The sequence below is a fragment of the Gracilinanus agilis genome, chromosome 2 (assembly GCF_016433145.1).
Source record: "Gracilinanus agilis isolate LMUSP501 chromosome 2, AgileGrace, whole genome shotgun sequence".
Lineage (NCBI taxonomy): Eukaryota > Metazoa > Chordata > Mammalia > Didelphimorphia > Didelphidae > Gracilinanus > Gracilinanus agilis.
In genome coordinates, this window is record NC_058131.1 from 700174449 (window position 1) to 700190605 (window position 16157).

Sequence of the window (16157 nt, forward strand, 5' to 3'; positions counted from 1 at the left end):
GATCTGGTGTTGCACGGAGACAACCTGGAATGAATGGACGCTGTGTGAAAGGAGAACCACCCACACATGTGGAATACAGCCTGGACCTGGAGTCGTGGGACCCTGGGCAAGGCGCTTCACCTCTGCCTGGCTCGGTTTACCTCTCTGTAAGATGGGTTTGATAACAGTAATAGCACTCGCCTCCCGGGCGTATTATGGGGTTTAAAATAGTATCCGCTAAGCGCTTCGAAGCTCCGGAGCTGCGACAGCGTTAGCTGCCAGGTAGAGCTGGTGTTGACCAAGAGGGCAGTGGATGCTTGGCAACCTTGGGCGGGGGGCGGCCCCGATGCAGGAGGAGGTACACGAGAGCCCCTTGGGCTTGGGCTCTGGGATTCCTGGGAGGGATTTGGTTCCTCCTGACTATCCGTATGGGAGGCTTCGTCTGTGGGAGGGAGGGGAGAAAAAGCAGCCGCTCCTTCCTCGAAGATAAAAGGATAAAGAAAGGCCGGCATCATACTCCTCCTCCAGCGCCTCGGACCCCTGCGGCGCTGAGCGGGTTTAAAAAAAAAAAAAACCTAAATGCGCATGCGCAGTCGTGGCTCGCTCCTCACGTTTTGTGCGGCAACTTGCGCCTCACATCCCCAGAGAGGCTAACCCCGGGGACCCTCTTCGCTCCCCCTTTCCCCCACTCGCCGAGCAATGAAGCCAGGGCCGGAGCCAGGGCCGGAGCCGGCAGAGCCGGGGCTGCGATTGGGGAAGACGGCGGTGGAGGAGACGCCGCCACCCGCTGATCCGTGAGCGCCCGGGCCGGGAGGGAGCGGGAGATTTGAATGGAGGACGCGGGAGCGGATGGCCGGGCCTCTCGGACAACCTTGGTGTGGGTGGAGGAAGGGGTCGGGCCGTTGGGACAGAGTTCCCGGACTGTTCTAGAGGTCGGCCATGGGGTGGGCGAAGGCGAATGAATGAACAAATGAATGAATGAATGAATGATGAGGCGGCCCCAACTTGAGCGCCCAGGTCTCAAATCCCCTGAGCAAGGCTGCGCCTGCGCTCTCAGACCCGGCCTGGGCTATGGGGGTCGGTGCAGCCTGTGGCTAAGGGAGAGTCTGGCCGAGGCCCCCTGCTGTGTGCCGGTACTGACCGACCTCCCGGGGAGGGTCCCTGGGCCGGGAGAGAACTGGGCAGGAAATGGGGCGGCCCTAGCCTTGGGGAGCAGAAGATGGAAGAAGTCTGGAAAAGGGGGGAGGTGAGGGACCAGGGTGTGCGAGTGTCCTGGAGGGCTTTGAATGCCAAGCAGCGGCTTCCTGCCTCAATGGCATATTTAGGCTCTATAGCGCTTCTTACCCTTTTTTGTGGCTTAGACTCCTTCTCTGAATGTTTTTAATCCCGTTAACAGATATTTATTTATTTAGAACCCTGACTGTTTTCTTAGATTCAGTACTCACTATCAGTTCTAAGAAGTGTTCGCAGAAGGGCAAGGCCTCGGGATTTAGTGACTTGCCCAGGGTTACACAGCTATGAAGTGTCTGAGGTCACATTTGAACTCAGGACCTCCAGGCCTGGCTCTCCATCCCCTGAGCCGTTTAGCTGCCCCACAGGTCTCACTCTTGAAAGAATAATCGAAGTGAAAATCTTGAGACAAGAATTGGAGGAACGCGTACAGGCCCAGGGTGAGGAACAGAGATGATTCATTGATCAAGACCCACCTTTGGAAATGCAGGGCCTGTTGGAAACCAAAAAGAATTCTGCTTTGGATAGCACGAACAGGGTGCACGTGAAAGGGTTAAACAGCAACTCTTAGGCATGAGATTTGATGGGCTGTACTTCATTCTTGGGCAGCTGGGTGGGGCGTAAAGTACCAAGTCTGGCAGCAGGAAGACTCTACTTCTGAACCTCAGAAACTTCCTAGCAGTGTCATCTGACACATAGCCCTCTTTGCCTCAGTTTCCTCATCTGTAAAATGAGCTGGAGAAGGGAATGCAGACTAGCTGCTGTATTACCCTCAGCAAATCACTTCACCCTCTTTGCTTCAGTTTCCTCATCTATAAAATGAGCTGGAGAAGGGAATGGCCAACCCTTCCAATATCTTTGCTGAGAAAACTCCAGATGGGGTTACAGAGAGTCAGAAATGACTGAAAAGTGACTTAACAGCACCATTTAGTTCTTCTCCTTCTTAACCTCTACAGCATTTGATGGCACCAACCACTTCCTTGGTTCTCTTTCCTTTTGGGTTTTTTTGTGACCCTGCTCTCTCTTGGTTGCCCTGCCTCTCGGGCTGCTCTGCATTCTCCTTTACTGCATTCATATTCATTGCCCTCAGTCCAATTCCCTTAGTGACCTCAGCAGTTTTTGGCCCTAGTCTCTCTCCCGATCTTGTCATGCGTTTCTCAAGCTTAATGGACATTTCAGACTGTAGCGCTTGTCATCATCTCAGACTCAGCAGGTCCAAAACAGATCCTGATCTCCTCCTCCAGAACCCCGCCCTCTTCTGAATTTTCCTCTTTCTGTCCCCCAATGAATGAAGTTCAAAATTCTGGAATCATCCTCATCTTTTTGTTGTCCTTCACATCTAGTCACTTAGTTGCCAAATCTTGGCTTTTCTGTCCCCACAACATCTCTCCTCTCCTCTCTTTCACTCTGCTTGTATGACCACCATCCTGTTTCAGGCAATCATCACCTGTTCCTGGTCTAGCAATAGCCTCTTAAGTGGTCATCCTGATTAGAGTCTCTCCCTATTTCAGTTCATCTTCTGCACAGCTGCCAAAATGGTTTTCCTAAAGTGCATCTCTCACCAGCCCACCCCATGCTCAGTAACTCCCTCTTACCTCAAGGATCAAACTCTTGGTTTGCCATTTCTGTCCCTTCACAACCTAATTCCAACTTACCCTTCTGGTCCTTTTTTTCCATTACTCCCTGGTCCAACCAAATTGGCCTTTTGGCTGTTTCTCAAACATAGCAATCTATCTTGGGTCTTTGCTGAGGCTATCTCTAGACCTAAAATGTCCTCCTTCACCTCAGCCTCTTGGGAAGCTCTAGTTTCCTTCCAAGCTTTGCTCAAGTACCACTTCTCCAGTGGTCTTTTCTGAGCCCCTCAGCTGCTAGTGCCTTCTCTCGAAAATTACATTTTTTTTCTGTTTTGGTTATATTAATGGAGGCAAGCATTATATCTCCCATCCCTTAATGGGTTATGAGCTCCTTGGGGAGTGTTTCACTAATGTCTTTTTATCCTCAAAATGTAGCGTAGTACCTGGCACATAGTAGGTGCTTACATGACTCTTCATTGCTTGATTGACCTACAAGATAAAGAAAACTGAGATCATAAGCTTTATGTTAGCAGGGCTCTATTTTATTTAAATCTTTCTTCTCCCTACCACCTACATAGTAAGCATTTAATTCATTTATTGGGTTGAATTATCTATAATTCAGGGCCTTATATTGTGCACTTTAATATAGTTTGAGAATTACCTTTCGCTTGTTTCCTTCCTCCCCTTCCTGTTGATAAACTACAACCAGGTTTTCCATAGGTTAATGAGAAATTACTAAAATGGATTCCTAAGAATAAGTAGGAAGAGAACAAGAGAGCATCTAGCATCCCTTGATGAGTTGAGTTCATATGTACCAATACACAGAAGTTAAGGGTTTAAAAAAAAAATCAGGTGACTTTCCTTGTTAGGTAGTAAGCTCTTCTCCCCCACACTGAGAATATTTACATTGGAGCAATTTGTCTGGACCGTCATAAAAAAATGAATTCCTGCATTAGGATGGATAGGTTGACCTCTGAATGAGCCCCTGATTCATTGTAAGGGTTTCCTGGTTCCACAAAGACCATAACTCTTTCTCCTGGTTTCCTTCATAGCTGAAATTTCTCCCTCTGCCTTTTCCTATTTCAGCCCCAAGCTTAATTTTTCTTAATGTTGACTGTTGTTCAGTAGTCATTGAATCTCGAGAGTGTTTGAAGTGCCCAAAGTGATAGGTTTCTTATAGGATGAGGAAGGAGCCTTCATAGGGCTTACATGAAAAGCTTAAAGTAATGCAGGTCACACATTATATCACTTCTTTGAAATTTTTCTAGAGGAGGAGTTATTTTAAACAGCTTGTCAGTCCTTGGTTGTATCTGTTTGGGCTTTGGATACTTTTTAACATTAGCTTCACAGAAGAGTTAAGCATGGAAGGGGATCTCCAGGAAGAGTTGGTTTGTATATGGAAAGAGATGGAGGACGAGCTCTTATTTCTTGGTTGTGCTAATACATTGTTTCATCTTTATCTAAAGATTTCTGAAGAAAATGGCAGCAGCCTTTACTGATTCGATCCTGAGAAGAGGAGTGGATAATCGGTATCTGGTTTTGAAGGTCAGCACCATACAGAGTGAAGGAAGCCAGGAGAAACATCTCATCATAACAGCTTCTCAGTCCCTGGAAGATCAAGAGCTGTGCATCCTGAGGAACGAGTGGTAATTGCTATGACATTCTCTAGCTGTCATCTTAAAGTCTAGCAGAGTAATGGAAATTAATTTTTGACTAGAAATGGACTAGATTTTATTTTATTTTATTTTAACCCTCACCTTCTGTCTTAAAAGCAATACTGCATATGGGTTATTTTTTTTTTCAAACTCTTACCTTCTGTCTTGGAATTAATACTATGTATTGGTTCCCAGGCAGAAGAGTGGTAAGGGCTAGGCAATGGGGGTTAAGTGACTTGCCCAGGGTCACACAGCTGGGAAATATCTCAGGCCAGATTTGAACCCAGGATTCTTCCCACCTCAAGGCCTGGCTCTCAATCCACTGAGCCACCTAGCTGCCCCCATGAACTAGATTTTTAAACATGGATTGATTCTATGTTTATTTTGTGGTCAGCGTCTCTGATTCTAAAACCATTTGAGGAAATAAAATTAATAATTCCAACTTTACAATGATATACAATTCATAAAATGTTAGTGCAAGTATTGTCATCTTTATGTTTTAGATAAGAAAACTGAGGCTCAGGGAGGTTACTTTGTCCACAGTCACATAGCTGGTAGAGGTAACATGGAGACCCGTATTTTGTATTAGTGACTATTCCTTCTTCCACCAAGATTTTCACTCTGTTCAGTTGTAGCATGAAACTTAGTTTTTAAGAAGAGTGAAATGAAATTCAACCTAAAAAATCTTTTTTAAAAAAATTAATAATTTATTTAAAAAAAAAAACCTCTTACCTTCTATTTTCAAATCAATACTATCTATTGGTTCCAAGGCAAAAGAGTGGTTATTAGGCAATGGGGGTTAAGTGACTTTCCCAGGATCACACAGCTAGGAAGTATCTGAGGTCAAATTTAAGCCCAGGATCTACTGTCTCCAGACTTTGTTCTCTATCCACTGAGTCATATACCTACCCCAATTAATTATTTATTTTAATTTTTATTTTTTCCACTTTGAGTTTCAAATTCCCTCCCTTCTTATACCCATTCCCTCATTCCATTAAGAAGGCAAGCAATATAATTTCAATCATACATATGAAGTTATATAAAATTATATGTGAAAACAATTCCATATTAACCATGATGCCAAAAATAAAAAAGCAAAAAAATATGTTTCAGTATGTACTCAGGGTTCTTAAGATCTCTTTCTCTGGATGAAAGTAGACAGCATTTCATCATGGGTCTTTGGAATTATCTTGGCTCATTGTATTGATTGATCAGAGTAACTTGGTCTTCTACAGTTGATCATCCTTATAATATTGCTGTTACTGAGTGCAATGTTCCACTTCTGCTTACCTCACTTTGCATCAATTCATATAAGTCTTCTGGGGTTTTTCTGAAACCATCCCTTTTATTCTTTCTTATAGCATTCTAGTATGCTATCATGATCATGCACCACAACTTGTTCAATCAATCCCCAGGCGATTTAATTTCTAATTTTTTGACACCATGAAAAGAGGTGCTATAAAATATTTTTGAATATATAGATCCTTTTCTGTTTTCTTTGATCTCTTTGGCACAAAGGCCTAGTAGTGTTATTGCTGAGTCAAAGGGCATTCACAATTTTATGGCCTTCTAGGCATAGTTACACATCTTTCTCAAGAATCCTTGGACCAGTTCACAACATTACTAACAGTGCCCCTGTTTTTCCATATCCCCTCCATCATTTGTCCTTTGCCTTTTCTGTAATGTTCTGTAATGTTAGCCAGTCTGATAGGTGTGAACTGCTACCGCAGATTTGTTTCAATTTGCATTTCTCTGATCAGTAGTGATTTAGAGCGTTTTTTCCCCTCTTTCAACTAATAACTTTTAATTTCTTCTGAAAACTGCCTGTTCTTATCCTTTGACTATTTATCAATCGAAGAATGACTCTTATTTTTATAAATTTGACTTCCTTTCCTGAATATTTGAGAAATGAGGTCTTTATCAGAGAAACTTCTATAAATTTTTTTTCCTAGTTTCCTGCTTTCCTTTGAATTTTGTCAGTCTAAAATTCTTTAATCCTTGTTTTCATAGTTGGAGCAATGCTACACAAGGGGATGGGACAGAGACTGATCTAGAATTTGTGCTCAGGTTTCCAGATGGAATTTTAAAAAACCTTCCTATTTCCATCTTATTATGTTAAGCTTGCCATTTCTACGTTTTTAGGAATACATTGGAATGATGAAAGGCTTAAGAATAGGAGAATGAATAATAAAGACTGAAATTTGAGATTAGATTATGTAAAGGTGGCTAGTCCTTCCATACTAATTTCTAGGGCCCAAGCAGTTAACTCCTTTCTGCTTAGAGGGAATCTGTGAGTATATTCATTCATGATTTACAGTTGGAAGCAGTTAAAAAAAAACTTGGTGTTGATTTGATACCTGATTCTCTCAAAACACCTGCAGAAAGAGACCACTGTAGAAATTGCTTTAGCTTAGGAGCCTGAGATGTTGTTTAGTCGTGTGCGACTCTTTATGACCTGCTTTGGGGTTTTCTTGGCAAAGATGCTAGAGTGGTTTGCCATTTCCTTTTCCAGCTCATCTGAGATGAGGAAACGAGACACACAGGTCTAACTGACTTGCCCAGGAACACACAACTAGTAAGTGTCTGAAGCCAGATTTGAATTTAGGAAGATAAATCTGCCTGACTCCAGGCCAAGCGTGGTATCATTGTGCCACCTAATTGCCTGTGGATCTAGAGAACTTGGGCTCAAAACCTGGCACTCTTCTTTTTCTTTCTCCCTGAATGACTCTGGATAATTAATTTAATCTCCCTGAACTTTGGTTTCCTTATCTGTCACATAAAAGATTTTAATTAGATGATCTGTGAAATGTTTTTACTGTTCTAAAACTTTTGAAATGGAAAATGTTCAGTCTTCCCTAGATGGAACTCTAATTATGCATCTTTTTTTTTTTTTTTGTTCATTTTAAGTGAAGCCTCTACATTTCATATGTTTTTATTTGCAGGGATGACCTTTCAATAGAGCCAGGAGACATCATTCATTTGGAAGGAGAATACAAAGCAGATTCTTGGATAATAGATAAAGATTTTGGATATTTGATTCTCTACCCAGATATGCTGATTTCTGGTACAAGTGTAGCAAATAGCCTTCGTTGTATGAGAAGAGCAGTTTTGAGTGAAAATTTTCGGGTAAGTAAAGAGAAAATGCTATTGCCAATCCAAATTCATCCCCTGTAATTTTTACCATAGAAATTCTAGTCTTAAGAAAGTTCTAGTGATGATATTTGATAGCATCTTGGGAACTCTTATCTACCATATGATTCACAATTAAATAAACTAATACCACTGATAATCATGATTGTGTCCTGAGGACTAGTTACCAGTGGATTCTTTTGGTCTTCTTGTTTTAGCAAAACCCAAGTTAACTTTAATTATATTGTAAAACAAGTAGCAGAATAATAAATGAATTTTGGAAATTAGTGTTGAATGGACTTATTTTCCATTTGGTTGGTCTTTAAGAAAAAAAGGATAATAGTTAATATAGTACTTAACTAGCATTTCTCTTTGAGAAAGAAAAGCTTAATTTCTTTACTAAGGCTTCTATTGAGAGTTGTGAGATTACCTTTTTTAATATGTATTTTGAATACACTTATTAAACATTTCTTCATTAACTTTCCTAATTATATCTGTTCTTGGAAGACTGTAAAATTCATTTTTTGGAGATTAGTATTTTAAATATCCTAGATCCATGAGAATTTATCAAACAATTAAGGGATGAAGTAAAAGTAGGTGAGGAAAAATGTGTTGTATTTTCATCTCTTGGCTGCTTAATATTAGAAAAATTTTGATATGCATATACAGAATAAAGTCTTAATGTGTATGAGATAAGAAATATATTTGCCACGTTTTTATAGAGCTGTGATTCCAGTTCACACCAAATGCTCATCGGCACAGTCCTTCATGAAATATTCCAGAAAGCAATAAATGATTGTTTTGCTCAAGAAAAACTCCAAGAACTTGCTCTACAGACTATTCAAGAAATAAAACACCTAAAGGAAATGTAAGTAATACAATCAATACTGTGGGTAAAATACTATTATGGAAACACATTTCCTGGTATCTTTAAAGTATTTTGGTCATGATGGAATTTTTGTGGCAATAAATGCATTTTTAAAAATGAATTCCCAGTTTGCAGAATTGGAAGGGACTTAATGCCTCGTGTCTCTGTAGGGAATTACCAAGTTAATGACTAGAAAAGTTCTTTGACTTGACTAAGGTACTAGGATCATAGAAGAGGCCCGAGAGACCCTCTACTCCAGCCCTCTTATTTTACACCTGAGGAAAGGGAAGCCCAGAGCACTGCACCATTCACACGCCGTCTTGGGCCTTTTGTCTTTGTTGGTCCCTTTTCTAGGTTAGCGCTTTATTTGACCGTTAGTGTTCTCGTAGGGAACGGTTGAGCTGTTTAAGGCGGGGAAAGGAGAGAAGAACTTGGAAGTAATAATAGGGCAAACCGAGCCCATTTGCCCTTCTTTCCGTCCCCTTCTGTGCAATAAAAGTCTGTGACTAGAGCAGCCAAGTGGTTCCCTGTTGAACAGGAGCCAGAGAGTGCCCGGTGGTGCACGTTTGCTCACGACAACGTGGGATGGCCCAGCGCTGTTACAGTGAGCCGTCGTGTGGCGGGGGCCTTCCTTGTGATGAGAACCTTCACAAGAAGTTTTTTTTTAAACCCTTACATTCCGTCTTAGAATCAGTGCTGTGTCCTGGTCCCAAGGCAGAAAAGCAGGAAGGGCTAGGCAGTGGGGTGAAGTGACTTGCCCAAGGTCACGCAGCGAGGAAGCATCTGAGGCCAGATTTGAACCCAGGACCTCCCTTCTCTGGGCCTGACTCTCCATCCACGGAGCCACCAGCTGCCCCTGATAATACACTTTTGTAACTTTTGCTGAGCCTGCCCCGTTTCCCTGCTGTCTCACGCAGCACCGCTGGAGAAGGTTCTAGGAAGCCCTGCGGCATGTCATGGCCTCCCGTCCAAGGGTGGCGACGCATCCTTTTGGCTCTGTTCTGTCGTGCGGCGGCCAACCGAAGCCACACAAGCTCCACGTGCCTTGGCCGAGGTGGCCGCACCCATCGCACTCACAGGTTCTTAGAGCTCTGAGATCTGTCGCGCAGCAGAAGCCTGGAGGAGTGGCAGCCGCCGCGGAGAAGTCGCTGGGCCGCAGACCCCCGGTGAGCTCTGGGGCTCACCGCTGAGGAACTGCAGGCTCACAGAGGCTTTGTGCTATTCAGCGCTGCGTGCAGAATTAGAACCCAGGACTTGCCGAGACCGAGTCCAGCACCTTCTTAGGAACTGGCATCCCTCCGCCTCGGGAGAAGCTTGACCGCCCCTGGCCAAACTGCCTCTGGTGGGAGGCCAGTCCTCCGCCTTCAGGCTGCCCGCCCAGCCCTGCCGGCCTTCAAGGCCCCAAGTCAGCCCCAATAGAGCAGGAGAGCGAATCAGGCCGGAGGGAGGCGCACCGAGAGGTAACGTGACGGCACGTGCGGGGCCCTCACTGCCTGGCCTCCTTTGTGGAGTTACACTTCTCTGAGACTGTGTCCTCGCTTATAACGACTCATTCACTGATAGGATGTAGGCTCGAGTGGGCCCAGCTTGTGCCCGCTTCATAGGCAGGCCTCGGGGGCCGCCACTCGCCCGCCTCACCAGGCAGGGGCCGCGGCTTCCCTCGGCAGCCTGAGCCGGCTCGCAGCAGACGGGGGTGGCGGCGCTCGCTTAGCCCCCTCCTCCCTTTCCCTCTTCTGTTGGTGCTCCCCGCGATGTCCGTGTCCGCAGCCCTGGAGGCCAGAGCAGGGGCGGCTCTTTCGTGCTCCCTGGCACGGCCTCCCAGGCCCAGCGTGGCACGAATCCCCCCGGCCTCGCGGACTGGGCCAGAGGCGCCGAGGGTTTGCTTTGAAATCCAGACGGTGTCCCTGAGAGCCAGGAAAAGGGGAACAGCTCATGCTCGGGTGGCCCGTTACTGTTTACGTCCAGGTTTCTGTGGACAAAGCTCTAAAGCGGGGTCTCCCCGTGCAGATGTCACTAGAATTGGATTCCTAGAATTGAGGTGGGGGCGTCGGGGACGCAGCCCTTGACTTTGGCTTACGTGGGCCCTACAGGCTTCTCCTTACCGGTAGGCTCTTCACCGTTTTTGTCTTTTTTGTATTCACTCTACCCTTGATTTTTTTAAAAGGTACCATTTAAATCTGAAACAAGATGTATTTAAGCAAGAAATAGAAGACTATCTTCCGTCATTTTCTAAATGGGCTGAAGAATTCATGCATGAGCCCACTTCAGCCGATCTCCCCACGATGCAGCAAACGTTGTAAGAAAGCCGTTCTATTCTGACCTTTTTTGTCTCATTGGGGAGGATTCTGGAGTGTTTACCAGTAGTGTGGAATCGCTTCTTTTTTTAAAATCCTCACCAGTAAAGGCAGGCAGTGGGGGTTAATTAAGTGACTTGCCCAGGGTCACACAGGAAGTGTCTAAGGCCAAATTTGAACCCAGGACCCCTCTTCCCTAGGTCTGGTTCTTAATCCATTGAGCCACCCAGCTGCCCCAAGCATATTTTTTGAAGGCTGAGCAGTCTTTTCAAAGACTTAGACGTTTTTGAGGAAATAAAAGAGGCAAAAAAAAAGAACAAAACATTTAATTTTGCTCAAGAACTCAAAGGAGTCAACTAAAAATTTAATTGAATCCGTTAATAATTTTAGAATTGTGGTATATAAAATAAATCTACATTGATAATCAAGATTTTTTTTATTACCAATAAAAGTCAATAGGAAAAGGTTAAAAAAAAATTCCAAAAAAGTTACAGAATGTAAAAAGTATTTGAGAATCCATCTATTAAGACAAACACAGAAATTCTACGAATACATTTATAAGATCCTTTTTATACAAGTAGACACACCTAAAAATATTGGAAGAAATATTCATTGCTTGTGGGTACATCCATTTTAGTGATGAAGAAACTGAAGCTGAGAGAGATTCATTGTCTTGCACAAGCTCCCACAGCTAAGTAAGTAGCTGAGGCAGGATCCTCTGGTCCATCTTGCTGCTTCCATGACTTATCCAGGTCACCTGACTGGGACAGACCCCCAGATCTCCTGACTCCTAGGACAGTGGTCCTTGCACCAGGAAGAATGCAGTGATTAGTTCGTATGCATGCTCAGCCTTTTTCGTCTCGTTTTCTTCTGAAAAAAATATGCTTTTAATTTTTTTCCAGATTAAGTGATAGAAACAAGAATGAATCGCCCTGTCGAATTCAAGTAACAGAAGCTCTGGACATTGAGGAGAACATTTGGTCTCCAAGGTTTGGCCTGAAGGGCAAGATTGATGTCACGGTCAATGTGAAAATACATCGTGGATCTAAAGCTACGAGTAGAATAATGCCATTGGAGCTTAAAACCGGCAAGGAGTCTAACTCCATTGAACATAGAAGCCAGGTACAGATGCAAAATCTTAAGGTGGAAGATATTTAATATATTCAAGAGCACCTTCTGCTTCATGTATCTTTAAAATGTAATCGTGTGCCCTTGCTATTGTCATTCCAAATTGTGGCCATTATAAGGAAATATATCTTCGAAATGTATACTGTTACGGGTATAAGTCTGTCTTTAGAGAAAACAACAGTACTAGCAGAGTTGTAACCTTACCCTTTCCGTTTCCTCCTTCCCTCCCTGATGGTATAATGAATTTCATGTAAGACAGTAAGTAGGGGAAGGATGTATTCCTGTTAGATTAAATGTTTTTATGATTTGAGATGCTCCCAACTAAAGTAGTTACAAGCTGTGACTTTCTAATGAGATGAGAACCAAAGCATTCCTGAAATGCAGCCGTTCAAACAAAATACTTCTGACTTTTTTTTGAGGGAAGGAAATAAAAATAGAAATCATTATAATAAGTTAAAATCATGTTATCACTATATCAGGAAGCATTAATTATAACCTACTTATAATAACATCACCATCTGTCGTAGACTGGTCATGAAAAAGTTGTTATCTAGTACGCGAGTTGATATTACAGAGAGTAAGCCGTTCCTTTTTCATATTTAAAAACTTAAGTCATAAAAGATGTTATGTAAAATATGTTTGAATTACAATTTGAGTTTTATAGTTGAATCATAACTTGCTAAAGGAATTTTCCACTATTTATAAAGACCTTCTTTGTAGCTACTAGTAGTGTTCTGGATAACAGACTTTTGAACTGAAAGTTTTAAGTTTTAGATTCAAGCCCAGAGTGATTTTTGATTATATTTTCGCTGCTTTTGACTTCACAAATGTTGTGGGATGTAAGAGGAAGAAACCGTTTTCCTCCTCTAAAGGCTTTAATGTTTTTGTATTTGGATGATTTTGCAACTTGGACTAAAGCTATAGCTTTGAAACTTGACCTGGTCGTAGTCCTCTTGAACAAGACAAATGGAGCCAATTTCAAAGAGAAGCAGTTAATCATTTGTAAAGTTGTAATGGTTTGAAGTAATGTCCTGGGAGCATTGTGGCGAACTTCAAACTTTCCACTTGCTTTTCACAGACAGGTTGGACTCAAATCTTTTAGCATGCTGAACCATGCAGAAACACTCAGGAGTCTGAAATTGGCTCAGTTCATGTATGACTTTCCTAAATTACGATGCCACCAAGGTGAATTAGTCCATTTGGTTCAGTTCAACTTCTTCATTTATAAGATGACGTGCAAAATAGGGCATGTGTGATACCATGTAATGCATTGATCAAATTTCTGCTTTCTAGAACAACCTTATACTGAAATCACTATATATTGAATTGTATAGAAAATGAAAATAGGATTTTAAATATGCAAGGTATACACTAGGTAAATCCCAATTTTGGGCCTGCCTTATTTTAATTAGCAGGTAGTCCTTGATTTCCAAATGAATTTTGTGCCAAAAGTTTGTTTCCTGATTATTTGGAACTTGCAACCCATTTTCTTTGTAGAAACAATATTATAATGGGTGACAATTCCTAGACAAGCCTTCCCAAATCATATTTAGCAAACCCTCTTCCTCTCCATCTGCCAGGCATCAGGAGTTGGCTGACTGGCAATTTGGTCAGTGGAAGAATTGCGGTGGAATGGGTTGTAAGTAGTTATTTATACATATGTACATATTTACATCTATATATGGGTCATTCCTAAGTCATGTTAAGCATTGCCAGTTGTACGAATTACATTCAGTAATGAACACAACAAAATGTTTAATATTTAATTCATTTAACTATACAACAGCCTGCGACATTCAGATGAATTTAATTTATCAAGCTCAGACACCACTCTGTGAATATTATTTTTTCCAATACTAATTTTTTCCATTCCTTGCTATCTTGGCAGCTGAATTACCCTAAGTATTCCTGGAAATGATTTAAATTGCAAGACTCTTGGAACTAACATTTTCTTTGGAGAGTCTTTATCTCTGGGATCCTTGTTCTCTGTCAATTTAAGAAATCTTTTATTTCTTAACTGAGCTGACTGTACACTGGGTACAGAATAAACTTTTCATTTTGGTGGGATAGCAGTTTTTAAGTAAAATATAACTATATTTGTTTTTCAAAAAATCTATCTTCAGCACTCTGCTAATAGAATAGTTTGCAAATGTTATTTGTTACAATTAGCATGGATCTTTGGCAAATTAATGCTTATTACCAGGCTTTAAAAGAAAGGTAATTCATAGCTCTCAATTTGACCTATCATATTTGTGTATTTACATTTATAGATTTAACTAGAAATCCTATAACTGATGAAATTATATTAAAATCATTTTACTGAGTCTTAAGTTCACATTGGTTTAGATTATAGAGCTCCCTAGAAAACAGATGATTCTGTATTCTTTAATTTTGCCCTTCATAGCTTTCTCACACTAAAATTGATTTACCATGACTCAGATATCATTAGGAATTCTAAATTGGGCCTTAAAATGATCAATACCTGGTAGTGTGGTAAAGAATTCTTAGCCTAGATATCAACATGCTCATGGTAGGCATTTCTGCTATATTTCGATTGGCCAGTGGCCTTAGGAATTTCCTCTTCTGTCTTCTCCCCCATCATCTTCCAGCAGGTATTGGCTGGAATCTTTCACCTTGTCCCACCCAGTTCTTATTTTGTTTTTGGGCTGATGCAGGCTGGCTTCTCTGGTGGCAAGACTCTGTTGGCAAGGGGAAAGCAGAGGGAGGAGGGAACTGTTTACTCTACCTCCTTCCCCTTTTCTCCCAACTTTCAGTGGTTTCCTTGTTCAAATCCTACTCCATAGTAGCATCTCCAACCCCTGCCCCTTTTCCATACCGTTTCATACATCAGAAACCCTATTCTGGATTCTTCTTTACTCCTAGCCATGATGTAATGATCTGAGTAATTTGAGTGTTTTATTTCAGTGATTTTATTTTTCATGGACTTTGAGTGAAAAAAAGAGAAAATGAATATGGGGGTCGGGTACAAAACCTATTAATTTATTGTCCTATCTCTTTGTTTACTAGTTGTAAAAAAAATGAGATTGTATTCTCTTATGCAGGCAGCCAGGGAGAGAAACCTTGGTTAGAAGAAACAGGTTGTAGCATTAGCAGAGGAAACTGGTGGGCTAACTAACCCTGGAGGGGCATAGAAGAAGGAAGGAAATGAGATGAAAAGCACTGGCCAGGGTGAAGATACGGCCCTTGGAAGATTTCACTGACCTCAGTCTTTTCCCCCCATGGCTCCTTATGCTTTGTCACCCAAAGCCCACCTGGCTGGTACCCTTGGGGTGGCCTGCAGACTTACTAATAGCCTTGAGCAAAGGCCCTCCTCATTTCCCAGCTGCAGGGGAGGAGGATAACAGAGCAGATGAATAGGAATCCTTATTCTGGCATATCCTAGCTAGGGGAATCTTCTTTGAGTGCCAAGTCAGAATTTAGATGGCTTTTTCCAATAGAAACATTACTATACCCTGTAGTTAAATTCTCTCATTCTGTTAACACGGTACTACAAATGCATTATCAGTCCAATTGGGGATTGGGGGCTACCTTGAGAATCCATGTACTACCCAGAAGCAGTATCAGATTGCTTCTATTGGAAAATGCTTTTCTGATTTCCAACCATAGGTTTATGCCTGAACTTTGATGGTAGAGCCTGATCTGGAATTAGGAACTACCTGTTGTGCATGGTAATCCTGACTGATATTCCCTACATTTAACTTTTCACACAAATCGTAGTCTCTTCAGGGGAAAAGAAAAGAGGATCATACCCAATTCTGGTCTCCTAAACTCAGGATGAACATGAAAAAACCAGGGAAGTTTTTTTTGTTGTTTTTTTTAATTGGCTTTTAAGTGTTTGGCAATTTAGATACCTCTTCAAGGTGAAAGCAGAATTGAGAAGGATGTTGATGTTTGAATAGAACAGATTTGCTATTGCAAAGTTCCATGAATGCTCATCAATATTTGTTTAAATTATTTCATAACATTTTTAAATGATTTGTTAGGTTATTCTCTATACACTACTAAGCCAAGAAAGAAGGGCTGATCCAGAAGCTGGATTGCTTCTCTACCTCCGGACTGCTAATATGTACCCAGTGCCTGCCAGCCGTCTTGATAGGAGAGGTAAGGGCCACCTCAGTTTACCTTGGTTCTTTTCACAGTTAACATTATAAAAGTTTCTCAGTCTTCATTGTTGGAAAACTGTCTCAGTGCTGTTGTAGTGCGTAATGAAACATCGTGTCTCTCATTTGTGGTTAGAAATGTTAAAAGGCAGACAAAACTTTTTTTCAGTTTCCTGATC

General features: G+C 42.0%; 1 protein-coding gene across 1 annotated transcript in view; it reads left to right on the plus strand.

The window, feature by feature from the left end:
* Positions 1–205: 205 nt before the first annotated feature.
* DNA2 (DNA replication helicase/nuclease 2) overlaps positions 206–16157 on the plus strand; it is a 37773-nt gene continuing 21821 nt past the window's right edge. The window contains exons 1-7 of the mRNA XM_044662940.1: positions 206–773; positions 4250–4429; positions 7381–7564; positions 8290–8435; positions 10600–10731; positions 11632–11851; positions 15862–15979. Of these exons, the coding sequence (XP_044518875.1) occupies positions 679–773; positions 4250–4429; positions 7381–7564; positions 8290–8435; positions 10600–10731; positions 11632–11851; positions 15862–15979 (1075 nt within the window). The 5' untranslated portion in view covers positions 206–678. The remainder of the gene's footprint in view (positions 774–4249; positions 4430–7380; positions 7565–8289; positions 8436–10599; positions 10732–11631; positions 11852–15861; positions 15980–16157) is intronic.